At 51.9% G+C, this 27,469-nt stretch overlaps 2 protein-coding genes across 5 annotated transcripts in view; one reads left to right on the forward strand and one right to left on the reverse strand.

The window, feature by feature from the left end:
- PNKD (PNKD metallo-beta-lactamase domain containing) overlaps nucleotides 1–27,469 on the reverse strand; it is a 552,090-nt gene that overhangs the window by 111,826 nt on the left and 412,795 nt on the right. The window lies entirely within an intron of this gene.
- On the forward strand, nucleotides 21,662–25,641 carry CXCR1 (C-X-C motif chemokine receptor 1). Of its 2 annotated transcripts, XM_017342635.4 has the most exons (2): nucleotides 21,662–21,921; nucleotides 23,770–25,641. In XM_017342635.4, the coding sequence occupies exon 2, from the start codon at nucleotides 23,787–23,789 to the stop codon at nucleotides 24,852–24,854; it is 1,068 nt and encodes a 355-aa protein (XP_017198124.1). In that variant the 5' UTR covers nucleotides 21,662–21,921; nucleotides 23,770–23,786; the 3' UTR covers nucleotides 24,855–25,641. The 2 variants fall into 2 exon arrangements, with proteins under 2 accessions (XP_017198124.1, NP_001164553.1); NM_001171082.1 differs by lacking the exon at nucleotides 21,662–21,921 and having other exon boundaries at nucleotides 23,774–25,005.

A 27,469-nucleotide genomic window follows, 5' to 3' on the forward strand; every position in this document is an offset into this window, starting at 1 on the left:
GCTGCTGCCTCCTTGAACACACACAAGCAGGAAGCTGACTCAGAACCAGATCTGAGACTCGAACCCAGGCACTCCAGTACGGGATGCAGACATCCCAAATAACATCTTATTCTTTTCATTTCTTCTTTTTCCAAGATTTACTTATTTATTTGCGAGGAAGAGTTACAGTCAGAGAGAGGGAGAGACAGAGAGAGAATTCTTCCATTCACTGGGTCACTCCCCAAATGGCCACAATGGCTGGAGCTGGGCTGATCTGAAGCCAGGAGCCAGGAACTTCTTCCATGTGGGTCCAGGGGCCCAGGCACTGGGGTCATCTTCCACTGCTTTCCCAGGCCATCAGCAGGGAGTTGGATCAGAAGTGGAGCAGCCAGGACTTGAACTGGCACCCATATGGGATGCTGGCACCACAGACAGAGGCTTAACCAACTATGCCACAGCACTGCCCCCCCAACCACTTAACCACTTAACCACTTAACCATTCTACCAAAGGCCTATTGCTCACCAGCAGATTTGACCAGAAAAGAATCAGTGAACTTGAAGATAAGGCAATTAAAATTATACAATTTGAAGAACAGAAAGGAAAAAAAAAAAGAAACAGAGCCTATTAGACATATGGGACACCATTAAGCACACCAAAACACACATTATGGGAGTTACAGAAAGAGAAGAGAGGGAAAAGGGAAGAAAAGCTAGTTGAAGAAATAATGACCTGTGGCGCAATGGTTTAAAGCCCCAGCCTGCAGTGCGGGCATCCCATATGGGCTCTGATTCGAGTCCCGGCTGCTCCTCTTTTGATCCAGCTCTCTGTTGTGTCCTGGAAAGCAGTAGAAGATGGCTCAAATCCTTGGGTCCTTGCACTCAAGTGAGAGACCCAGAAGAAATCCTGGCTCCTGGCTTCAGATCAGCTCAGCTCTAACCGTTGCAGTCATTTGGGGAATGGAAAACCTCTCTCTCTGGCTCTACCTCTCTCTTTAACTCTGTCTTTCAAATAAATAAAATAAATCTTAAAAAAAAGAAAGAAATAATGACCATAAACTTCCCAAGTCTTATGAAATACATGAATATACAAATTCAGTATGTTCAACAAGCTTAAAGCAGGATGAACTTACAGGTTGACATTGAGACACATCAATCTACTTATTATTATTCTATTAGTTTTATTATTTAGGAGGGAGGGAGAGGGTAAAGGAGAGGAGGACGAGGCAGAGGAGGATGAGTAGAGAGAGGGAGGGAGGGAGAGAGAGAGAGAGAGAGAGAGAGAGTTCTCATTCACTGTTTTACTTCCTAACCCTGGCCCCTGGAGGTAGTAACTTAGTCCAGTTCTCCTGTATGAGTGGCAGGAAACTGACTACTGGAGCCCTCACCTGCTGCCTGTCTGTGTCTGTTTGCCTTTCAAATAAAATGAAAATAAATAACTTTTTAAGAAAAGAAGGAGAGGTTGGAGCCAGCATTGTGGTGCAGCAGGTTAAACTGCCACCTGCAGCACCGGCATCCCATACGGGAGTCAATTCAGTTCGGGTCCCTGCTGCTCCACTTCCAGTCCAGCTCTCTGCTACAGCCTGGGAAAGCAGCAGCAGATGGCCCATGTCCCTGGGCTTCTGCCACCCATGTGGGAGACCCAGAAGAGGCTCCTGGCTTCTGGCTTTGGCCTGGCCCAGCCCCGGTCATTGCGGCTATCTGGGGAGTAAACCAGCGGATGGGAGACCTCACTTTCTCTCTCTCTCCTCTCTCTATAACTCTGACTTTCAAATAAATAAATAAATCTTTTTTATTATTTTTAAATAAATATTTTATTAAATATTTTATTCATTTATTTGAGAGGCAGAAATAAAGGCACAGAGAGAGAGAGAGCAGAGACAGAGACAAAGATCTTCTATCTACGGTTCACTCCCCAAATGGCCACAATGGCCAGAGCTGGGCCAATCTGAAGCCAGGAGCCAGAAACTTATTCCAGGTCTCCTATGCGGGTGCAGGAGCCCAAGCACTTGGGCCATCTTCCACTGCTTTCCCAAGCCATAGCAGAGAGCTGGATCAGAAGAGGAGCAGCTGGGACCCAAACTGGCCCCCATATGGGATGCCAGCACTGCAGGTGGAGATTTAACCTACTATACCACAACGTCAGCCCATTAACCCAAATATCTATGGCCAAACGATTCTTGACAAGAGTGCCACTTAATGGGGAGAAGGAAGAGTGACACAAAAATTATGGTGGGAAACTGGATGATCACATGCCAAGGAATGAGGTCAGACCCTCCTACATACATACATACGAATATCCATACCTACACGCATACCCTCCACATACGAACAGTGATTCACACTGGATCGGCAGCCTAAATGTCAATGTGAACACTATAAAGCTGTTAGAAGAAAACATAGGAGTTCATCTTCAGGACTGCAGGTTTGGCCCCAAGAACATGAATAATAAAACAAACAAGGTAAGTTGTTCTTCATCAAAATAAACAACTTGGGATAGGCACGGACTGTCCTTCCAAACCTGGCATGAATCAGCCACGAGAGAACTGCCATGGAGCTGCCAGCGGAAAGTCTGACTCTGAATCGTGCCATGGGATTTTAAAGCTTTAAGTGGCTTAATGCACCTCCCAAGAAGTTCTCTGCTTTGGAAAATCATGCCTGTCGAACCTGTCATTTGGGCACAAGGAGAGAGACACATCCTTTTTACTAGTATCGATCCATTTTCTCCTCATCTCTGCTGAATGAATGTTGCACTGAGGAATGCCAAATTATTGGCTTACCTGGGGTGCCCTCACGTCTTGGTCCAATTCTGAAAGGAGGGGGAAAGCGCAGAGGGGACGTTAGGAGTCCTTTCGATTTGTCTGGATAGGAGATGCTGACAGTTTGAGTGGTGCCTGTATGGGATGCCGGTGCTGCAGGCTGTGGCTTTACCCGCTACGCCACAGCGCTGATACTCCTGCTTGAGTCTTATACAACATCATGTTATAAGGGTGGCATCCTGATACCCTTGCTGTCTACGGTACCTTATTCTAGAGCCAATGTCCATTGCCTTGACCATAGGCTACCAATTACCAGCAAGTCACAGGTTCTGCCTAAAGGGGAGGGGATTCTACAAAGGCACCACTCACTGCACGTTGGGGGGTATCTCTTTACCGAGTGTCTTCTGTGGCTGGATAAGGGACAGTGAAGCACCAGTTAGAACATTCAGGTTTCTGGCTGGAGCCATGGGTGGAAGTTGTCGTAATCACTGAGGCGGAGAAGCCGGGGGAGCAGGTGGCTGGCGGGAAGACCGAGAGCCCGGTTCCTGACAAGTTGAGCAGCTCGGGGCATGAGCCGTGCCTCTCGTGTTCTTCACTCTGCGCCCAGTGCTTCCTGGAGTTGCTGCCACACAGTGGGTCCTCCTGTACTTGCTGACACATAGTAGGTCCTCAGCAGAGTGAATAAACAAATGAGATTTGTGAGACTTCAGAGAGACTGATGATGCCTGTATTTCCTGGAGCCTAGTAGTAAGGTGCTGACTGGTCAGACATTTTTATTTTTTAAATAAAGATTTTTTTTTTCTGTACATCCTCTAGTCTCATTTTATTTTTTATTTGAGAGGCAGAGGGATGGAAAAAGAGAGGGAGGGAGAGAGGGAGGAAGAGAGGGAGGGAGGGGGGAGAGAGAGAGAGCGAGCGAGAGAAAGAGAGCTCCCATCTCCTGGTTGCCCACAAAGGCCAAGATTGGGCCAGGCTGAAACCAGGAGTCTGGGACGCAATCTAGGTCTCCCATGTGGTGGCCGGACCCCAGCTAACAGACATCGCTGCTGCCCCCAGGGCTCGTATTAGTGGGAAGCTGGAGCCAGGAGCTGGAGCCGGGGCTGAGCACGCACTGGGGAAGCTGCTGGTGTTTGTGCGGTGATGAACACTGGCTCGGATGAGATGGCATAGGGAGGGAGCTAAGGCCTCAGCACTGAGTGCTGGGACCCCCAACCCTGAGCAGTTAGGCTGGAGAGGAAACTGGCGGAGGGCCCCAAGAAAGGACAGACCGAGGAGTGTGCCGAGGGGGTCGGCTGAGAGGCTGAGGCAGTGCTGGGGGGGGGGTCCCCGGGGGAGAGCAGGTTTTGGTGGACAGGTAGATGTCCACAGCCATCTCCATGGGCTGAGGAAGAGGAGGGTGAGCAGACAGTTCTTTCTAGAAGTCTGGCTGTCGGGGAGAGGATTGAGTGACAGCTGGAGAGAGCTGAGCCGTCCACAACGGAGACGCCCAGGGTTCTAAGCCTGCAGCAGGTGCTGGCCACCGGGCCTGGGTCAGCCCCCTCGGTCAGAGGGTGGGCAGCGCCTTCTCTGCCGAGATCTCTCTGTTGTGCTTTTATTAAACTCAGACTGACATTTCTGTAGGAATGTTTAAAAGGCATCCATTTTTTAAGCTTTTTTATTTATTTGAAAGAGTGACAGAGAGAGAAAGGGGGGAGAGAGGAGGAGGAGGAGGTGAGAGATAGAGATAGAGATGGGGCGGGGGAGAGAGAGAAAGATCTTCCATCTGTTCATTCACTCCCCCAGATGGCTGCAATGGCCAGGGCTGAGCCAGGTCAGAGTCAGGAGCTAGGAGCTTCTTCTGGGCGGCAGGGGCCCAAGCACTTGGATCACCTGCTGCTGCGTTTCCAGGCCATTAGCAGGGAGAGGGATTGGAAGGGGAGCAGCCAGGACTTGAACCAGTGACCATATGTGATGCTGGCGCCCCAAGTGGCAGCTTTCCCTGCTATACCACGACACAGGTTCCCTGCGTCAGCTTGGACAAGAGGCTCTGATGCCTCTTTCCCCCTCCTCTTCCTCTCCTCCTCCCCCTTCCTCCTCACAATTCTGTCCAGAATTTCCTTCCTTCTTCTCCTCCCCCCCCCCCCCCTTATTTCACTTCATTCAGCGTCGGGAAGCCTGGAGCAGTGGGCACTGCTGATCAGGAGACTGCAAGAGAGACGGAGAGGCTGCAGATCAAGTAAGGCCATGTGCGGCTCCTCAGAACATGGGAGGTGGCCGGGCACGCACGGCGGGACTGACTCCAGGGTGCTTGAGGGACAGACTCCTTTGTGGCAGGCAGGTGTGTGAGGGCCCAGGGGCGGAACTGGGTAGGGGTTGGGAAGTGGAGAGAGGCTCCCAGAACTCTGGTTGTCTGTTGTGTTCGCCCAACACTCGAGACTTCACCATCCACGCCATAAACTGTTGATATCTGTTGAATAGAAGAATACACTCATAAACCCTTTAATGGACAGTATGAGTAGATTATTTCTTCCTTGTTTTTTTCCAAATGAAATCCTTATTGATCTTTGTTATCGTACAACTAACACATGCTCCTTTTAAAAGGTTTAAGTAACATAGAAAATATCTCTTAAAAGTCTATCTCACCAAGGTCCCCTTGTTAATGGCAAATGTCTATCTTACTAGTGGGTTATATATTAAACAGAAGACGATCACCTTCTACATGGGAGGTGCGAGCTGTTTTCTCACTTTAGCATCATATGCTTTGTGTCAATACGTAAAGATCTTTCTTATCTGTTCTGACACCTGTCTACTCTCCATAACACATCCAGATCTCATAAATTTATTTAACCCAAACCCTACTGATGAGCATTTAGCTTATTTTTTAAAAAAGATTTATTTGAAAAGCAGAGTTAGAGAGAGAGAGAATCTTCCATCTGCTTGTTCACTCCCCAAATAGCCACAACCGCCAGGGCCAGGTCAGGCTGAAGCCAGGAGCCAAGGACTAGGGCCACCCCCCACTGCTTTTCCAAGAGATTTGGCAGGGAGCTGGATCTGAAATGGAGCAGCCAGGACTCTAACCAGTGCCCATATGGGATGCCAGCCCCCCCTGCAGGCCATGGCTTTAACAGCTGTGCCACAGCGCTGATCCCATGTAGTTTATCTCTAACTTCCACTCCTGCATCGAGGGGGGCTGGGTTAAGGACTTGGGGCGCTCTCATCATGCTGTGGTCCTGCCAGGGAGGATGGACAGGAATCGGAGGGAGCGTACCTGGCGGTGGTGTCAGCCACCTCGGCCCCAAGCTTGGCCCTGCAGAGAGAAGCAGAGATGCAGACCAGATGGCCCCCGAGAGAGAGGCAGGCCTTCCCTCCAAACCCTGAGGGACAACTGTACTTCACTGCCCACTCTTGCAGGCTGGCCGGGGTGCCTGTTCTATCATTTCCATCAAGGCGCCTTCTCCTGGGAGCTCCTGGGAGTTTCTGTTCTCAGAGTTTCAGATACATCTTAAAGCGGCTTTCTCATTTGCTGTTGCTGTTACGCTTACTTTGCAAAGGAAAGAAGGAGAGGTGAAGCCTCCCAAGTTCAAGTAGGCAGCATAGGCAATTAGTCTACTCCCCAGGCATCTCTGTGTCTTTAAATGGAAAGTGTTCCTTAAATAGCGTCAGGGAGCCAAAGGGGATAGCTCTGTAAGAGGTTAGGTTTCCCCCGGGGCTGTCACTGTCCCCCGTTGGCTCCGTCCCTCGAGAAGCCAGGAGGCAGCTTGCTTCTGCTGTGCATCTTGTTTTGGATGTCTAGGAAATGTTTAGCTTTCTGCTGCTCTATTCCCACACTTGGTGCCTGTAATTTATTGTCCTGGTTACAACCTGACATGATTGAAAAATGTGAGACATTCAAGCCCCAGATCTGCACGAGAGAAAACAAGTGCATTTGGGAGCTGTGGTCCTGCTCCCTTCTCACGCCATGGTCTCTCCCTGGGTGACCCCAGCTGGCCATTGGCTCAGGCACCACAGAGGCAGTGCTGGCTCTCTGTACTGAGAGCCGCATTCCCGATCCAGCAGAAAACACTCTCCTCTCCCTAATGTGCTGTTTCTTACAAGGACTGGGTCCTCAACTCCCTTACAACCATCTTTGTAGCCGTGCCAGTGAATTGTTTTTCTTTTTTCCTTAAAGATTTATTTTTATTTATTTGAAATACAGAGTTACAGAGAGAGGTAGAGACAGAGAGAGAAGTCCTCCATCTGCTGGTTTACTCCCCAGATGGCCTCAACGGCCAGAGCTGCACTGATCTGAAGCCAGGAGCCAGGAGCTTCTTCTGGGTCTCCAATGTGGTTATAGGAACCCAAGAACTTGAGCCATGTTCCACTGCTTTCCCAGGCGCATTAGCACAGAGCTGGATTGGAAGAGGAGCAGCTGGGACTTGAACCGGCGCCCATATGGGATGCCAGCGCTGCAGGCCATGGCTGAACCCTCTGTGCCACAGCGCCAGCCCCCTGCCAGCAAGTCTTCACCCTGGCCTGCATCCGCTCCCCATATCATGCAGATTTCTACTTCTAAAGGGCACAGCAATGCGTCCTCTGCTTTGTCCCCAAGTGTCTCCGTCCAGGGCTCCCGTCCCTTTGCAGAGGCTGCCAGGCGAGACTGCTCCGCACGGTGTTTTCTCGGCTGGGGGAACACGAGGGGGTGTCTGTGAACAGATTCCCAGTCCTCCCTGGACTTTGATTCACAGCAGGGCCCTGGAGCCCGTGTACTTAACAGCATGTGCCAGTTCTGAGCAGAGGACAGTGTGTGTGCCCAGCAGGTCTCTCCCTGGCAGTCTAGTCCTACTCGTTGCAGAAGGATCTTCCTAAAATGGGCCAGTGCTTGCTTAACTGTAGCACAAAACCGAGACTTTAGATCATGGCAAGCAAGGAGGGCTTTGGTCCTTACTCCCTGCACAGCCTCATGGCCTGCTTTCCCTGGGGTCTGATATTCAAGCCTCCTGTTAACTTGGAGGGTCCGTTGTCTTTCCCTGCTCAGTGCCTTTGCAAATGTCATTCTTTCTGCAAGGGCAGGCCTCCTTCTCCACTTCCACCTGGAAAACTCCTATTCATTCTGCAACACCCACATCAAGCGCTTCTTCTTCGGGAAGCTTTTTCCCAGCCCTGTAGCTTGAACCTATGTTTATTGCTGCGGTCACTTCATTGGCTCCTCCTGGAGCGGAGAGCACACAGGTGCACCTGGCATTTGTCATAGTAGGTGCTAATTGAACACGATGAAGACGGCTTTTCCTGCGTGAGAGGCAATTTAGTGAGAGTGAATTAGTGAATTAGTTTCTCACTGTGAAAACCGGTTCTCACTTTACCTGTTCATGATTCACTGCGAATTTAAGCATTTATCTGGTGCCCACGGTGTGTTGTCCCCACTGCACTTCATCCTATGGATTTGGAAACAGGTTCCCGATTTGTCCAAGATCAGGAAGCCGGTAAGTAGAGGTGGGATGGGCACCGTGTCCTCACTCTGCCTCGCCCAGAGATCAGGACTACGCAGTGTGTGTCTGGGGTAAAGCACCCCTCTTCCAAGGGGCACAAAAAATGCAGAGGAAGAAAACGGCCCGGGCATGAGGCAGCGAGGAGTGGTGGGGAGTGCGGTCCACTGGAGGGTGCATATCCTCTGTAGAGGAGCTGGCCAACTGAATGCTGGCCGAGCTCCCCCCTGATATTTTATTGTGAAAAATTTCAAACATAAACAAAATTGAAGGAATTCTGCCGTGGACATCTGTGTGTCCCCTGCATCTCTCTCATACCTAGCCATCTAGCCATCCCTATATTCATTAACTCATTTTCTTTTTTGGATGCTTTTTCTTCTTCTTCTTTTTTTTTTAAAGATTTTATTTATCTAAAAAGATTTTATTTATCTGAAAGTCAGGATCACAGAGAGAGAGCGGGGTCTTCCATCTGCTGGTTCACTCCCCAAATGGCAGCAACAGCTGGGGCTGGGCCAGGCCAAAGCCAGGAGCCAGGAGCTTCATCTGGGTCTCCCACATGAATGCAGGGGCCCAAGCACTTGGACCATCTTCCACTGCTTTCCCAGGCACATTAGCAGAGAGCTGGAGCTGAAGTGGAGCAGTCGGGACTCAAACAAGCACCCATATGGGATGCCGGCACTGTAGGCCATGGCTTAACCCACTGAGCCACAGCGCTGCCCCTGGATGCTTTTTTCAAGGTAAATTGCAAACTGGAAAACATCATACTTAGTGAAATAAGCCAGTCCCAAAGGGACAAATACCCTCTGTTCTCCCTGAGCTGTGATAACTAATGGAGCACCTAAAGGTAATCTATAAAAGTGAAATTGACACTTTGAGAAGCAGTGACTGTGAACAGACCTTGCCTCGACTGTTGAGGAACAGATTTTCTTCTATACTGTTTGTTGAACTCTACTTAACATAGAGCTAATCATATGTGTATAAAGTTAATTGAAAATAAATCTTAGTAAAAAATAAGAATGGAAATAGTAGAGGGAGGGCAAAGAGGGGTGGGAGGGCAGGTACAGCAGAAAAATCATGTGAGAAACCAAGTTCCTAGGGTTGCAATTATGAAATGTATGGGGGCCGGCCCTGTGGTGTAGCAGGTAAGGCCAATGCCTGAAGTGCCAGCATCCCATATGGGCACGGGTTCGAGTCTTGGCTGCTCCACTTCCAATCCAGATCTCTGCTATGGCCTGGGAAAGCAGTAGAAGATGGCCCAAGTCCTTGGGCCCCTGCACCTGTGTGGGAGAACCGCAAGAAGCTCCTGGCTCCTGGCTTTGGATTGGTGCAGCTCCGGCTGTTGTGGTCAATTGGGGAGTGAACCAGTGGATGGAAGACCTCTCTCTCTGCCTCTCCTTCTCTCTCTGTGTAACTATTTCAAATAAATAAATCTTTAAAAATGTATGAAGTTTGTATCCTTTAAATAAAAGGTTTCAGGGGATATATATACATACATACATTCATATATATATATAAAGTAAATTGCAAACAGCAGCATATTAAATACAATAGTATATACACAATTACATTAAATAAATGTTATATAAATGCATTAGCATATATGTCATCAACTAAAGTTTTTCTTTTGATGTAAAATTTTCATATAATGGTGCACACAAATCTTTTAAAATTTGATTTTTTAATTTTTATTCTATTTGAAAGACAGACACATGCTCATGCATGTACACACACGCACAAGACAGAGACCTTCCATCTGCGGGTTCACTCCCCAGAGGCCTGCAACAGTTGGGGCTGGGCCAAACCCAAGCCGGGAACTGGGAGCTCAATCAAGGTCTCCCACATGGTGGCAGGGGCTCAAGTCCTTCAGCCATCGCCTGCTGCCTCCTGGGGTCCCCCTCAGCAGGAAGCTGGAATCAGAAGTGCAGCCAAAGCCCATGGCGAGAGCCTCGGATGATCACTGACGTCATAAAAAAGAGTGTTAATTTTTAAAGGAACCACAGTAGTCACTGTGCACTTGCTCCCCAGGTAGGACCTCTGTCCCTATTGAATTGTAATATGAGAATCGACTACAAATTCTCTCCCCAAGCTGTAATCTATATGTTGTGTGTGTGCATGGGTGCAAATTGTTGAAGTCTATGCTTAGCATGGAGTAGTCCTCTGTATATAAAGTCATACTAAAAAGGAACCACAATGAAGAAGGGGATGGGAAAGAGAGAGGGAGGTGGGATGAGAGCTGGGGGTGGGTATCGGGGAAAGAAAGTTGTATCTATGTAAAAATGCATTCATTAAATAAAACTAAAAAAAAAAAGTGCAGCCAAGGCTCCAACCTGGCACTCTGATAAGGTATGTGGGCATCCCAAGTGGGGTCTTGGCTACTGCATGAAATACCAGCCCTGTGTGTTCTAATGTCTCCGGATAGAATTTTTAGGAATTCTAAAATGGTTGATCAGAGAGTAGCAGTATGTTCAGTTTTATAAGAAGCTGATAGATCTGTCACCGAAGTGATTGGACAATTTCACCTTCCCACCAACAGAGTGTGAGGGTTCCAGTGTTTCACATCCCCACCAGCTCTCTTTTGCTCTCTCTTTAAAAGATTTATTTTATTTATTTGCAAGACAGAGATAGAAAAAGACCTTCCATGTGCTGATTCATTCAGCAAATGGCTGCAATGGCTGAGGCTGGGCCAGGCTGAAGTCGGGGGCTGGGAGCTCCATCTGGGTCTCCCACATGGGTGGCAGGTGTCCAAGCGCCTGGGCTGCTTCTGCTGCTCTCCCAGGCACGTTAGCAGGGAGCTGGATCAGAAGCAGAGCAGCCGGGCCTCAACCTGGCAGCATTGCAGGTGGCTGCCTTCCCAGCCGCAATGCCATCCCCACCAGCTCCCGACAGTACCGTTCCTTTTTTATTTTTAGTCATTCTGGTATTTCCACTGTGGTTTTAATTTGCGTTTCCATGATGACTGTACATTGAGTACTTTTTCATAGATATGTTGGCCACTTACGTATCTTCTTTTGTGAAGTGTTAATATCTTTTGTCTACTTTTTTGGATTGTTCATCTTTTATTATTTTGATTATGGTTGGAGTTCTTTATATATCCTGAATGCCAGTTCTTTGTCAGATACATGTTTTGCAATTATTTCCTCCCAGGCTGTAGTTTTCTATTTCTTTTCATAATGGTGTCCTTTTTTTGATTTTAAGATTTATTTGAAAGGAAGAGAGAGGGAGAGACAGAGGGGAAGAGGAGAAGCGAGAGATCTTCCATCTGCTGCCTCACTTCCCAAATGGCCACAACAGCCGGGCTGGGCCAGGTGGAAGCCAGGAGCCTGGAACTCCATCCAGGTCTCTCCTAGGGGTGCCAGGGGCCTAAGTACTTGAGCCTCTGCCTGCTGCCTCCCTGGGTGCACATTAGTAGGAGACCAGAGTCAAGAGTCAGGAGTGGAGCTTGTGTTCAAGCCACTGTGTTTGATGGAGGCTTACCCACTAGGCCAAACATCTGCCCCCAAAGTTCTTATTATATTGAATTGAGATGATGTGGGGTGGTGCGGGTAGAGAGAGACAGACTTTCCATCTGCTGCTTTGCTTCCCAAATGACCACAGAAGTCAGGGCTGGAGTAGGCTAAAGCCCGGAGCTAGGAACTCCATCCAGGTCACCCACGTGAGTGGCAGGGCCCCAAGTACTCGGGCCATCATGGCAGCCTCCTGGAGCTGGATGGGCAGTGCTAAGTGGCTGGGACTTGAACCAGGCGCTCTGCTGTGGCGTGTGAGCGTCCCAAGTGGCAGCTTAACTCTCTGTACCACAACACCTGCAGGTCTTATTCTGAAGGGAGGAGAAGGGGAGCGTTCGCAGGGCAAGGGGGCGGATTTCCATCATCAGTGCAAGCCACGGGGAATTCACTGCTAGGGTGAAATTGGAGCCCACGGGGTGAGGTTTCTTTGGAGCCTAGGAGTGCGGGGTACTTTTGTGGCGCTATTTGGAGCTGCACTTAGAATCAGCGAGGGCAGAGCGGGCTACGTGGGAGCCGAGCAGAGGCTGGGAGGCCCTGGCTCTTAGGGCAGGGACTGAGCAGGGAGGCGGCTGGACAGCCCAGCGAGCCCCAAGTGAGCCAATCTGGATGCAGAGTCGGGAGCCGAGGGAGAGAAAAGGACAGGTGTGCACGCTCGGAGAGATGCGTCTTGGACCTGGCTGCCAGCCCCCCCGGCTCTCTGGGGGGAAGTCGAGGCAGAGCAGCAGAGACCACCACCTGCCGATGCCGCAGCAAGCTGATGCCAGCAAGCAGCCTTCTCAGCTGTGCCCGGCCTGCCCAGCACCCCGCTTATCATGGCACTTTTTGCATTTTCTTTTCTTTCTTTTTTTTTTTTAAGATTTTTATTTTTATTTACTTGAAAGTCAGAGTTACACAGAGAGAGAAGGAGAGGCAGAGAGAGAGAGAGAGGTCTTCCATCTGCTGGTTCACTCCCCGGATGGCCGAAATGACCGGAGCTGTACTGATCTGGTGCCAGGAGGCAGGAGCTTCTTCTAGGTCTCCATGCGGGTGCAGGGGCCCAAGCACTTGGGCCATCTTCTACTGCTTTCCCAGGCCACAGCAGAGAGCTGGATCGGAAGTGGAGCAGCCAGGACTTGAGCCAGCACCCATATGAGATGCCTGCACTCACTGTGCCACAGCGCCGACCCCTCAACATCTAAGATGTGTGATGGGAGCAATGTCACGTCTCAAAACAGGAAACAAAATTAGACGCTATTAATGAGAAGTCTTCTTCCCACCTGTCTCCCCTGCATTCCACCTGCGACCTCTCCGCCCCCCAACACCACTTGTGCAGTTCATTTCGATTGCAACCAAGGACCCTACTTTGACAGTCGTGTCTGTGGGACAGAATGTCGACCTCGCTGGCAGGGCCACATCAGGTGGAGCTCGGTATGGTTGCTGGCATGTAAGAGAAAGAAGCCGGCTTGCGAGCCCCTTCCTCCATGAGTAAGTGAGAGGCGCTGTCAGGGCGGGGGATCGTGCTAGATGCGGTGGCTTTCATGGACACGGGGTTTGTGTGCGCCCCCCTTCCTATGCAGAAGCCCTAAGTGCTCCATATGCCCCCGTGTGGTGAGGCCGCTGAGAGATGATTTGAGTTAGATGATGTCAGGAACAGGTGGCCTTTTCTTTTCCTTATTTATTTTATTTATTTGAAAGGCAGTTAAGAGAAAGGCAGACAGACAGACACAGACACAGAGATCTTCCATTTGCTGCTTCACTCTCCAAAAGGCAGTAACAGCCAGGGCTGGGCCAGATTGAAGCCAGGAGCCAGGAGCTTCTTCCAGGTCTCCCACGTGGGTGCAGGGGCCCAAGCACTTGGGCCAGGCGCATTAGCAGGGAGCTGGATCTGAAGTGGAGCAACCAGGACTTAAACCGGCACCATATAGGACACTGTCTCTGCAGACAGATGCATAACCCGCTGTGCCACAACGCCGGCCCCAGGAACGAGTGTCCTTGTAAGAAGAGGAAGAGACCTGAGCTCTCGCTGTGTCTGACACGTGAGGGAGCGTTTCGAAGGCAGAGCTCAGCCGGCTAGGAAGGCGCCTCCCCATGTCCTGATCAGCGGACTCGCAGCCTCCAGAGCTGTGGGAAGTCCACACCTGCTGCTGGAGCCCCTGCGTCTGCGGTGTTTGGTTCCTGCAGTCTGAGCTGGAGGACCAGGCTGTGAGCAGTAAGAAAACTGAGATGTTGGCCAGTGACGCGGCTCACTAGGCTAATCCTCCGCCTGCGGCACTGGTACCCCGGTTCTAGTCCCGGCTGGAATGCCAGATTCTGTCCCGGTTGCTCCTTTTCCAGTCCAGCTCTCTGCTGTGGCCTGGGAGTGCAGTGGAGGATGGCCCAAGTGCTTGGTCCCTGCACCCGCATGGGAGACCAGGAGGAAGCACCTGGCTCCTGGCTTTGGATCGGTGCAGCGTGCCGGCCGTAGCGGCCATTTAGGGGGTGAACCAACAGAATCCTGACTCCACTCTGCTAAAAAAACTCCCTGGGAAGCAGCAGGGGATGGCTCAAGTGCTTGGGCCCCCGTCACCCACATGGGAGACCTGGGTTGAGTTCCTATTTGCAGCCCCATCTGCTGTGGGCATTTGGGAAGTGAATCAGGATGGAAGAACTCTCTCTGCCTTTCGAACAACATAACTGTATAACTGTGTAACATTGCGCTCTGTGTACCTTTCCATCAGTCTGCCCAACTGCGCTGTATTTGAAGTGTTTTCCTCCAAAGGGGCTGAGAACCTGCTGGAGGCAGCGTCCGGAGGCTGGAACAGGGGCTAGGAGGACTGCTAGGTGCCCGGAGCCTGCGACAAGTTGAGCAGCTTGCGACCACGACCGTGTCGGAGTTGATGTCCAAATGCTCAGTTCACACCCTGCTCTCACCTGGCCCGGCTAAGCTCTTACCCGACTTGGTGGGGAGCGCGTGCGTGGAAGGGCCTGCAAACCTTCCAGGGTGGTGGTAGGTGCTAGATGTGGCCGCCTAACCCCACTGGCAAGTGTGCCCTTCTGTGGCCTGGCTAACTGGCTGGATTTGAGGATAATGCTGCCCTCTCCTGGCCAGGCCTTGCAACTGCCTCTCCTGGCCCCTTTCCCCGGGGCTTGATCTCAGGTGCTGTGGGAGCAGCTGGCACTGTTCTCACGGCTCAGTCACCTCCTTCAGCTCCAGCGGCCTTGGCCTTCTCTCCCGTGTTAGTGCCCAGAACGTGGAGAGCAGCGCAGAGCAAGTCACTGGGGGCTCTCCCCGCCTCTAGCGGTGGACTCCATCTTTCTTTGGCGTTTCTTCCTTCAGCATTTGCTGCACCCTCTCCTAGGCACTTGGGTCACGGTGGTGAAAATGTATGAGGATCCTGCCTTGTGAACTCATATTCCCCAGTGGGCAGAGGCCCAGAACAGCAGACTGTGTTGTGGAGAAGCAAATGACAGTGTCAGCAAGTGGTCAGTGCTGGGGCAAAGAAAAATGTTTAACATAGAGCAATAGAAATAGAAAATGTTTAAAAAATACAGTGGGGTAGGGGGTAGCAGGAAGGCTGGGGGAGGCACACGTGTAAATAGACGGATGTGGGCAAAGCTCAGGGAAGGAGGCACTGAGCACACCCTCGGGGGAGGCGAGGGAGTTGTCTGCAGGGCCGTGGAAGCAGGAGCATTGGGGCGGAGCAGCAAAGCCCGGAGGCTGGAGGCCAGTGTGGCTGGAGCCGAGCGGGCACTGCGGGTTGGATGGAGCCTTCTCCCCCTTCATGCATTGAAGCAGAAATTCCCCCCACCCCCTGGACATCAGGAGGTCACCTCTTTGCAATCAGGGCTGTTGTAGGCGTCATTAGTTGGGGGGAATTCACGGAAGGGGTTTGAATGCAGTGAGAATGCATTCAGACGTGGGAACAGATGGGGAAGGGGCTGAGTGCTCAGGGCCCAGTGGGCTGAACTTCAGAGTCCCGTACGGGGAACTCTGAGAGCGGACAGGGAGATGGCCATCAGACGGGTCTTTCTTTCTTTATAAAGCGAAAATGAAGAAATATGGATTTTTTAAAAAAAATTGCAGAAGTAACATTCATTTTATTTATTTATTTTTTGACAGGCAGAGTTAGACAGTGAGAGAGAGAGAGATAGAGAGAAAGATCTTCCTTCCATTGGTTCACCCCCTAAATGGTAGGTACGGCTGGCGCACTGCGCCGATCCAAAGCCAGGAGCCAGGTGCTTCCTCCCAGTCTCCCATGCGGGTGCAGGAGCCCAAGTACCTGGGCCATCCTCCACTGCCTTCCCAGGCCACAGCAGAGAGCTGGATTGGAAGAGGAGCAACCGGGACTAGAACCTGGCGCCCATATGGGATGCCGGCGCCGCAGGCAGAGGATTAACCAAGTGAGCCACGGTGCCGGCCCAGTAACGTTCATTTTAAAGACTGGGTGGGCCGGCGCCACAGCTCACTAGGCTAATCCTCTGCCTTTTGGCGCAGGCACACCAGGTTCTAGTCCCTGTCAGGGCGCCGGATTCTGTCCTGGTTGCCCCTCTTCCAGTCCAGCTCTCTGCTGTGGCCAGGGAGTGCAGTGGAGGATGGCCCAAATACTTGGGCTCTGCACCCCATGGGAGACCAGGATAAGTACCTGGCTCCTGCCATTGGATCAGCGCGGTGCGCCGGCCGCAGCGCGTCAGCCGTGGCGGCCACTGGAGGGTGAACCAACAGCAAAGGAAGACCTTTCTCTCTCACTGTCCACTCTGCCTGTCAAAAAAAAAAAAAAAAAAAAAAAAGACTGGGTGACACCAAATGACATAAGTGAGGAAGCACACACCTCAGTCCCACTCCCCACGGTCACAGCTGACACCAGTGCTGTCTCCCTGCCTACCCCTGCAGGTGCACCCACGCACATTTGTTATACTGTGTTCTAATGTCTATGTTGCTTGTTTATTTTTGTTAGGAAAAGAGTTGCAGATTGGTGCCTCCTCACATGGGGAACCATAAATGTGAGGAAAAGAGGTGCCGAATAGAGAAGAGGCGGTATACGAATTTACAGCCAGATAGAATTTATTCAGAGAAAATAAATCTGTAGAGGTGGGTGACCAGCTGCCCGCGTGCACATTGACGGAACATGTGGCAGAAGACCCTGACCTCCGGGGGCCGGCCCTTTATATTTTAGGAGGGCTAGGGTGGGGTGGGGGCAGGACAGCAGGTGCAGGGGAATTCCTGGAACTGGTCTTTCAGGTGGCCGTGGGGAGCGGGGTATGAAGGCAACAGGGTGTGAGACCCAACTGAGATTCAGGGGCCAGGAATGAATTCCAGAGTTTATCTATCTTTTGGGCAATGAGCGAGAATGGCTAAGGCTTACATCTATTCCATCAATTTCCATTCCCACTTAGCATTCTATTATGCATAGTGTTCCATAGCATTGATTATGACTGTACATTATTACTTTTTTTTTAAAGTTTTATTTGAATGGCAGAGACAGAGACGGAGAGAAAGAGAGAGGTGGACAAAGAGGGAGTCAGGGCTCCCACCTGCTGATTCATTCCCCAGATGCTCTCAGTGACTGGGGCTGGGCCAGGCAGAAGTCAGCAGCTGGGAGCTCAGATCTCCCACGTGGACGGCAGGGACCTGATTACCTGAGCTCAGGGTGTGCATAGCAGGAAGCTGGAGTCAGGAGCCGGAGCTGGGCATGGAACCCGGGTGCTCTGGTGTGGGATGTGGGTGTCCTAACCAGTAGGCTAAATGCCCGAAGTCGTTATTGCTCTTTTTTTTTTTTTTTTTTAAAGATTCACTTATTTGAAAGGCAGAATTACAGAGATAGGGAGGAACAGAGAAAAAAAAAAAAGGAGAGAGAGAGAGAGAGAGAGAGAGAGAGAGAGAGAGAGATCTTCCACCTGCTGGTTCACTCCCCCAAACAGCTACAACAGCTGGGACTGGATCAGACTGAAGCCAGGAGCCTGGAACTCTGTTTGGGTCTCCCACAGGAGTGCAGGGCCCCAAGTACTTGGTTCAACTTCCACTGCTTTCCCAAGTGCATTAGCAGGGAACTGGATTAGAGATGGAGCAGCTGAGAATTGAACTAGCGCTCGTTTGGGGTACTTAATCTGCTGCACCACCATGCTGGCTCCCATTATTGCTTTTAATAGAAGATAATTTTTATTTTATTTTTTTGACAGGCAGAGTTAGACAGTGAGAGAGAGAGACAGAGAGAAAGGTCTTCCTTTTTCCGTTGGTTCACCCCCCAAATGGCTGCTACGGCTGGCGCACTATGCCGATCCGAAGCCAGGAGCCAGGTGCTTCTCCTGGTCTCCCATGCGGGTGCAGGGCCCAAGCACTTGGGCCATCCTCCACTGCACTCCTGGACTACAGCAGAGAGCTGGACTAGAAGAGGAGCAACCGGGACAGAATCTGGCATTCCAGCCGGGACTAGAACCTGGGGTGCCAGCGCCACAGGCAGAGGATTAGCCTAGTGAGCCGCAACACCGGCCAATAGAAGATAATTTCAAAAAATATTTACTTTCTTTGTTCCTGTTATCTATATTTTTATTAAAGATTTATTTATTTATTTGAAAGGCAGAGTTACACAGAGAGAAGGAGAGGCAGAGAGAGAGAGAGAGAGAGAGAGAGAGAGGTCTTCCATCCATTGGTTCACTCTCCAGATGGCTGCAATAGCAGGAGCTATGCCAATCTGAAGCCAGGAGCCAGGAGCCTCCTCTGGGTCTCCCATGCAGGTGCAGGGACCCAAGGACTTGGGCCATCTTCTATGCTTTCCCAGGCCATAGCAGAGAGCTGGATCGGAAGTGGAGCAACCGGGACTAGAACAGGCGCCCCTATGGGATGTTGGTGCTGCAGGCGGTGGCCTTACCCACTATACCACAGCGCTGGCCCCAACAGAAGATAATTTATATAAATATTTTTTGGAAGGCAATGGACTATCACCAGTTTTATAAACGACTCTGTGATAAATGTTTTTCTCCTCCCTCCCTCCCTCCCTCCCTTCCTCCCTCCCTCCCTTCTTTCCTCTCTTTCCTTCCTTCCTTCTCCTCACGTTGAGGGTGTACAGGATTAAGGGGGAGGGTCTGTGTTTTTTAGTGCATTTGATACACATTCCTTTAACAGGACCGTGGGGGTGGGGGTGGAATCATATATGATGATGGCCAAAAGTGAGTGTGGATGTGCAGTCTTCCAGACACTGCGCTAAGCACTTTCCACGTCCTAACTCTCCCATCTTCAGGACAACGCTATGAGCCAGGTCCCACTTTGATTCCCATTTTACAGATGAGAAAAGTGAGGCACAGAGCGAGCATCTACGCTGCCCGGTGGGGAGCTGGGATTTGTACTTGGGTGATGCGGTTCTGGAGCCCGGGCTCTTCTCCTGCTTCCTCCTCCCAGCAGCTCCGGGAGGCAAGTACACTCAGCGCCATTCCTGTCGATAAGGCTGTGCTGATACACGTGAAGAAACTTGTCCAAGGACACAGCTGACAAGGAGTTGGCTCCAAAGCAAGGATTGCTAGGGCCTTCGTGAGGATCCCGAATGCATGCAGGAGCGAGGCTCAGAGGAGTCCACGCACCTGCTTTTCCAGGTGCTTCTCTGGCTCCCATGGGGGACTTGGCCCTGAGGGGTGGGATGGGGTCTGTGCCCACAGCCTGGACCCTGTGACTCACTTCCTCCTGTCTTCTCCTCCTACGTCTCTTTTGGTTTCCAGAACCCTCCTAGCTGGGCATCGCGTTGGTGGCAGGAACCAGACAACTCAACCTGAATTTGTCTTAACAACAAAGAGAGTTCCTGCTCTCGAGCTGGTTAATGGCACAGAAGGAAGACGGCAGCTGGGCATGATCTGTCTGGGACCCTGGGCTCTGCTTCTCTGTGCATTGCTCAGCTCTGCCTTCTGCGTGTGTGTTGGTTTCTGTCCTTGGACGGGCGTTGTCACCTGCGGTAGCAAGATGGGTGCCGGCTGCAGCAAGACTACATCCTGCTCTCCAGTGAAACCCTGTTTCTTACCACGATGTCAAAGATTCTTCTTCGCTCCTGTTGTCTGGATCCCCACTCCTCGGCCACCTAAGCTGTCCCTGTTGTCATCACCAGGCACATCCCTTTCACTTCCTGGTCCCTCTGGGCCTTGTTGAAATAGCCCTGGATGGTGAACTCACTTCACTGAGGGCTTAGAAAAAGCAGAAGGAAATCATTCACAAAGAAGGACTCGGAGCTGGGCATGTGATGTCGGGTTGGGGTTCTTGGTCCCTGTCTGCCTCCACAGGCCACCTGCGGGAGCTTCCTGTCCAGTGAGTGCTGCCCTCTTGTGGCCAAGACCATCTCTCCCATGGCCGCGGCTCGCCCTGGAGCACCTTCTGCGTGTGCGTGGTGGGGTTTATAGCCTAGGCGCCAGGCACTGTCTTTCCGCCTGTGTCCCCGGTCCCTGCTTTCAGCCTTAGGAGCAGCCCTAGATGGCTCATCGAGGGGAAGGAGTCCTCTCTTCCAGGATTGTCCCATTTTCTAGTCCTTTCTAGTCTGGGCGTCTGGTCAGTGAAAGTCAAGTGCGAGGAGCTCCCTGCCAACCGCGTCCTGACATTTCCTGCTACCGCTGATAAACAAAAAGGCAACGCAGGGACAGCACGAAACTTAAACAACATGCTTTCCAGCGGCACAGCTGTGGGCACCTGTGGCGTGGGAAAGCCGGCACTTCGGTAGAGCCGGGATTCACACTTGCAGTAACTTCCAACCATGGAAGGGTGTCCAGGAAAGAGGTTCACCAGGCAGACCAGCCCAGCTCCTTGGAGGGGCTGCTCCCAGACAGACCTGAAGTATGGGTGTGCGACTGAAGGCGAGAGGCCCTGGACGTGGTGGGAGTCCATGCTCCGTGAAGGCCCCGAGCTCGGTCCACTGTCATCCCGCGCCGGCCATTGCTATATGCTGGCTCTAGTCCTTGGTGGGGGACGCAGGGTTGAATCAGAGAGGGTCCTCGCTCCACAGCAGTTCACGTGCCGGGGAAGAAGGCCGACTCGTGAATGCATGGTTACAGTAAAACAGAGTCCCCGTTTGGAAGGAAACGTGAGTTAAAAGTGGCAGTGGAGTAGAGATGGGGTGCCACCAGCTTCCCCTAGAGACCTTGCTTCACTGCAGAGAGCCGGGGGGCCTTGGTGCTGGCCCACCTCCTCCTGGCCGCTGAGTGCCCAGCTCTCACGTCTCTCTGCCCTCCAGCCAGCCTCAGTCCTGGAGGGCACCTGAGTCAGCTGATTGCTGGCAGCGGTTGTGCAAAAGCATGGCTGGCAGTGGAAGGGACTGATTTCCTTCCTCCTCCCCACCAGCCCACCCCAAAGAGCCCACAGAAGAAGTAAAAATCCCCACCATGGCCGGCGCCGCGGCTCACTAGGCTAATCCTCCGCCTTGCGGTGCAGGCACACCAGGTTCTAGTCCTGGTTTGGGCGCCAGATTCTGTCCCGGTTGCCCCTCTTCCAGGCCAGCTCTCTGCTGTGGCCAGGGAGTGCAGTGGAGGATGGCCCAAGTACTTGGGCCCTGCACCCCATGGGAGACCAGGAGAAGCACCTGGCTCCTGCCTTCGGATTAGTGTGGTGTGCCGGCCGCAGCACGCTGGCCGCGGCGGCCATTGGAGGGTGAACCAACGGTAAAGGACGACCTTTCTCTGTCTCTCTCTCTCATTGTCCACTCTGCCTGTCAAAAAAAAAAAAAAAAAAAAAATCCCCACCAACCTGCCCCGAGTCCCTCCTCCCCACGCCTTCCCGCACATGACTGTCCAAGTGCCTCTTAGAAGTCAGATCCTTTCCCCCTTCAGTCTGGCCAAGCAAGGGGGAAACTTGCAAAGGTGACCTCCGAGGGAAATGGGACAGAAGCCAAGGGAAGCGCGTAGAAGAATAGGAAGAGGAGAGAAAGGCTCGTCTCCCGAGCTGCACCTTCCTACCGGGGCTCGGGAGCCCCTGACCCGCTGGAGCCCCAGACTTCATCTGCTCCTCCCCAAACATGGATGTGGGTGGGGCTCAGCGGGGAGGTGTGGTCTGAAGTAGTTTCTCTATTTCCCTTTATTCGTAAGTTCTCCCTAACCGTGAGCTCATTCTGGTCTCTGGGCCGCAGGCGCCTACGGCTGGACACACCTGGCAGTGCCTCAGGTGGGAAGCCCCGTGTGATAGCCACGATGTTCCTTGGGAGAGGGAGGCTCGAATCGGCTCTGTTTTAGGGCACGCGTTCGCTTCTGCACGACCCGAGGATTTCTGCTGAACCGGCTTCTCTCTTGCTCCTTCCTGGTCACGAATTCAGCTCCGATCTTAAGGTAAGGACACAGTCTCTCCATCCCCTGCCCTCCCACCTCTTCCTTGAGTGGACCAGAGGTTGACGATCCCCCAGCTTGGTGTTCGTCACCGAAGACTTTGTCTTCTGTGAAAATGCAAAGATTGGCAGGGAGAGAACATGGAGAGAACATGCTAGAGTCGGTGGACCTGAGTGACGTTCTCCTGGGAACTCAGACCTGGAGGGAAATTAGAGGGTAACTCCTCTGTCTTCCTGAGCGTACAGACGAGAAAGCAGAAGTCAGGCGCGCAGCTCCTGGTCGTCAGCTGCGGGGAGAATGGAGGCTGGAGGCAGGCGCCCTGCTTTCCTGGCGTGTAGTTTTCTGACTGTTCTCTGGAGATCTCTGGGGGCTGGGGGTGGGGTTGGGGGGCTCTTCAGAGGCTGTGCAGTGAGCAGCATCCCTCCCCTCACAGCTGCTCAGCTTTGATTGGCTTCCCATGTTTGGCTTTTGAGAACATTCAACACAGTGTTTCACAAAGAAAATGTGATGATTCTGTGGGTGCTTAGTGAGGGGGCACTTCAGTGACCAAGACCAAGATGGAGAGTAGCCCCTCAAATGCTTAAAATTCTTCTAACAGAGAACCCAAGAGTTTACTGTCCATTTACAGACAAAGCGTAACAGGCAGATGGTTCTCAGCTTAAGAGTTTTTGACTTTGTGATGGTGCAAAAATGTATCCACACAATCATTCTGCAGTAAAGCAATGAAACAGTCAATACCTTATTCTTTAGTTTCGATTTGTTTTATTTTATTCGAAAGGCAGAGTTACAGAGAGGGAGACAGAGCTCTTCCACCTGCTGGTTCACCCCGCACAGGGCCACAACAGCCAGGCTGGGCCTGGCTTTCCCAGGCACGTTAGCAGGAAGCTGGATTGGAAGTAGAGCAGCTGGGACTTGAACTGGTGCCAGTATGGGGTGCCAGTGTTGCAGGTGGAGACTTAACTCATTACACCACAACCCCATCCCCTCTAAAGTTTGTTGCTATCACTCCCTTCCCCCAGTAGATTTTAAAGAGGATAAACAAGAATCAAGGAGAAGATAGGAGAAATAAGATAGAAAGTGACATGAGTGGGGTGTTGCGGAATTGTGGTGTAGCGGGTAAAGCTTCTGCCTGTGATGCCGATGGCCGTATGCACATCAATTTGTGTCCCGGCTGCTCCTCTTCCAATGCAGCTCCCTGAGTGGCCTGGGAAAGCGGCAGAAAGATGGCCCAAGTGTTTGGGCCCCTGCCGCCCACATGCAAGACCTGGATGAAGCTCTTGGTTCCTGGTTTTGGCCTGGCCCAGTGCTGGCACTTGTGGCTATTTGGGGAGTGAACCAGCAGATGGAAGATCTCTCTCTCTCTCTGTGTCTCTCCCTTTCTCTCTGGAACTCTGCCTTTCAGATAAAAAAAATATTAAAAAAAGAAAGAAGAGGACATATGGGAACAGATTTGTCTCCTTTCACTTTGCTTAACTGCTCCTCCTCCGAATGTTTAAGGCCAACTGGTCCTCCCCTCTGCATGTGCAGAGGCTGAACCTGGGGGATGTTACAGACGGGGCAGAGACAGAGCTGTGGGTTGAGCTGACACAGTGGTAGGGCCAAGAGAGGGGACAGGACTTTTCCATGTTGAGTGTTGTATCCTGGCTCATACTCAGGCCTGGCTTTGAAGATTGGTGATGCTAGGAAGCCACCCTCACAAGGAACCCAGGTTGAAGGTCAAGGGGGTGGGCTCTGGTTGCTGAACCAGCCAAGAAGTAAAGGAGATGCCAAAACCGTTCTTCCACCCTCGATGAGACTGACTTGACTCTGAATTACTAAATCCTGTTTCTTCCCTTCTAACCTTTTGACTAGGTGAAACTGTGGCCGTAATGGAAGTAAACGTATGGAATATGACTGATCTGTGGACGTGGTTTGAGGATGAGTTTGCAAATGCTACTGGTATGCCTCCTGTAGAAAAAGATTATAGCCCCTGTCTGGTAGTCACCCAGACACTTAACAAATATGTTGTGGTCGTCATCTATGCCCTGGTCTTCCTGCTGAGCCTGCTGGGCAACTCCCTGGTGATGCTGGTCATACTGTACAGCCGGAGCAACCGTTCGGTCACCGACGTCTACCTGCTGAACCTGGCCATGGCCGACCTGCTTTTTGCCCTGACCATGCCTATCTGGGCCGTCTCCAAGGAAAAAGGCTGGATTTTCGGCACGCCCCTGTGCAAGGTGGTCTCGCTTGTGAAGGAAGTCAACTTCTACAGTGGAATCCTGCTCCTGGCCTGCATCAGTGTGGACCGCTACCTGGCCATTGTCCATGCTACTCGCACACTGACCCAGAAGCGCCACTTGGTCAAGTTCATATGTCTGGGCATCTGGGCGCTGTCTCTGATTTTGTCCCTGCCCTTCTTCCTCTTCCGCCAAGTCTTTTCTCCAAACAATTCCAGCCCGGTCTGCTATGAGGACCTGGGTCACAACACAGCGAAATGGCGCATGGTGCTGCGGATCCTGCCACACACTTTCGGCTTCATCCTGCCGCTGCTGGTCATGCTGTTTTGCTATGGGTTCACCCTGCGCACGCTGTTCCAGGCCCACATGGGGCAGAAGCACCGGGCCATGCGGGTCATCTTCGCCGTCGTGCTCATCTTCCTTCTCTGCTGGCTGCCCTACAACCTGGTCCTGCTCGCAGACACCCTCATGAGGACCCACGTGATCCAGGAGACGTGTCAGCGTCGCAATGACATTGACCGGGCCCTGGACGCCACCGAGATTCTGGGCTTCCTGCACAGCTGCCTCAACCCCATCATCTACGCCTTCATTGGCCAAAACTTTCGCAATGGATTCCTCAAGATGCTTGCGGCCCGCGGCCTTATTAGCAAGGAGTTCCTGACACGACATCGGGTCACCTCTTATACTTCTTCCTCTACCAACGTGCCTTCAAATCTCTAAAGCCATCTGTGAAAGACTGCCTCCCCCTGATGATGGAAGAATAAGCACAGCTTCGGGGTTGTGTAGGGTGGTCTGGCTCTGGCTTCGTGCTGTCTGCATTTGGGAGGGGGGTTATGGAGTGTGGGGAGTCCAGGACTGGTGTCTTCAGGGTCCAAGCCAAACCTCTGAGGACTTGTGGAGGTGCCTCCAAGGCCTGACCCTCACCCCCGCTGTGCAGAGGAAGCAACATTGTATTTGTTGAGCTCTTGCATCTTCCACCTGCCCACTGGGCAGCTGGCACAGCCATTCATTGAATTAAAGCACCAGGACTGAAACTGTTTCTTCTCGTAGCACGTGGTCCCACCAGCTTGGTTGGAACCTCTGTGTCTCCCTAATCTGAGCTCACGGAGCTCTGTTCCTTCTGCAAGTATGTTGCAATGTCTTCTGGGGACATTGAGGCAGGTGCTGTGGGAACATAAAGCCTCCAGGTGGCCTTGTGATGGAGCTGGACATCACATTTCTCCCTTGGGTTTGGTGGGTGAACGAAGTCGGGCGGGGTGGGGTGGGGGAGTTGAGAATCCAGACCTGTTGTCATAGGGGACCCTTTGTCCCCACGAGCAGCACCACAGGCAGGCCACTGATGTGCTGAGTGCATGCCAAGCCACGTGGGCTACTGGATTAGCAGCTTTTCTCCTGACTCTTGGAACTTCCAGTGTGACGTGGGACATTCTCAAAGCTTACAGACCCACATAGAGTTGTCGATCAGCCAGACCGCCCAATATGTCTAATAAAACTTCTGTGCCACGTTTGTCCCTGTGAATGTATCTCGGACGTGACCGAGAGGAAAATGCGTGTGTGGTATTGCTTGCTGGTCGTCCCTGGGTTGATGGACAGTGTTCCCGGGGGCCTTAGTTCCTCTTAGATCTGCAGCTAGCGGATCTAAGCTAGCTCATCCCCATGCCCCAGGCTGAGGAGGACCCCTTGTTCCGGAAGGAGAAGGAAACACACAGTCTCAGCTTGACCTGCACGTGGACACGGCTTTGTGCTCCGCCCCTCCCCGAGTGCTCACAAGGACCCGTAGTGGTTTCTTTGCTTTGCCTGGGTGAGGACAGGAGTCCTGTTCACTTTATATCCCCAGTGTTGGACATGCTCCCTGGAGCCCATTAAATGCTAAGTAAATATTTATTGAATGAATGAACGGAAGCTCCAAAGACCCAAACTCATTCGCACAGCATCTGTTCAAAGCGGCTTCTTATCTGTACTCTCCCCTTTGCCCTTCTGCCACCCTCGGCAACAACACATTTCCCTCCTGGAGTTTGTCTTCCTGGTTTATAGTGGTTGCATTTGTAGCTGTGTAAAAATGTTGCAAGCCAGCGCTGGGGACGTCAGCGTTGTTTGCATTGCTAATGGTAGGAAATGCACTCAAATCAGCTTACGCAAAACTGAGGCTGGATTGCTTAAGGCGGGAAGTGTCAGGGACGGTGTGACCTTGACAATGGGGTGAATAAGGTGGAAGGTTAGACCACGATGGATGTCAAGCATAGGCAGAGACCCAGAAACAGGGAGAGGCTGCAGCTGGGGTGATGGAGATTCAGGGATGTGTGGGGGGGGGTTGGGACTGCGTGTGAGTGAGGTGTGAGGTGGGGTGTGGGGTGAGTGGGTGTGGGGTGATTAGGTGTGGGGTGGGGTGAGTCTCAGGGAGCAGGTGGTCAGAAATTGGGGATGGGTGAGTAGCTACAAGACTGAAGCAAAAAGATATCATGGGTTGGGTCACCATTCTTGACCCGGGCTTGGTGTAAGAGGACCCACATGATCGAGGGTGGCTCCCCAGCCTGTCTTGCTGAGGCTGACAAAGGAGTTAGACTCAGGCCCTCAGTGATGGATCGGACTCAGGCAGGAAAGAATGCTGGGAGCGTGCAGGGGAGGAAGGCTGAGAACTAGGTCCTCTGCTGCTCCTGGTCTTGTCCCCTCCTCCTGCTGCCTTACACCGCCTACACGTCCTCCTACACCGCCTCAATGTCCTTCTCCCCTCTCCTCTGGGCGCTGCTGCGAAGACAGTGCCACCAGGAGCTTCAGTAAGTAAATAAAGATGCACACTGGGGTTTGGGGGAATACAAATGACTACTAAACCTATGCAAAGATGCCCAGCTTAACTAATCACTTGGGAAATGGAAATCAAACAGCAATAACATAGCTTCCAAGGGTTTCCAACAGGAGAGGGATGGAGAACTCCTTTCAAATAAATGCAATGTTTTTCAATTAGATATATTAATGTGCCATGTGATTCTCTGGGTATGACTCAAGACATGGATGATTTGGATTTGAGGTTTTCTTTTCTTTCTTTCTTTTCTTTTTTCTTTTCTTTTTTTTTTTTTTTTTTTTTGACAGGGAGAGTGGACAGTGAGAGAGAGAGAGAGAGAGACAGAGAGAAAGGTCTTCCTTTACCGTTGGTTCACCCTCCAATGGCCACTGCGGCTGGCGAACCACACTGATCCGAAGCCAGGAGCCAGGTGCTTCTCCTGGTCTCCCATGTGGTGCAGGGCCCAAGCACTTGGGCCATCCTCCACTGCACTCCTGGGCCACAGCAGAGAGCTGGCCTGGAAGAGGGGCAACCGGGACAGAACCCAGTGCTCCAA

This window comes from Oryctolagus cuniculus, chromosome 3 (genome assembly GCF_051225735.1).
Source record: "Oryctolagus cuniculus isolate XC-2025 breed Fujian yellow rabbit chromosome 3, ASM5122573v1, whole genome shotgun sequence".
Taxonomy (NCBI): Eukaryota; Metazoa; Chordata; class Mammalia; order Lagomorpha; family Leporidae; genus Oryctolagus; species Oryctolagus cuniculus.

Coding starts and splice junctions, on each gene's coding strand:
- CXCR1 (XM_017342635.4), top strand. CDS start 23,787: ATGGAAGTAAACGTATGGAATATGACTGATCTGTGGACGTGGTTTGAG.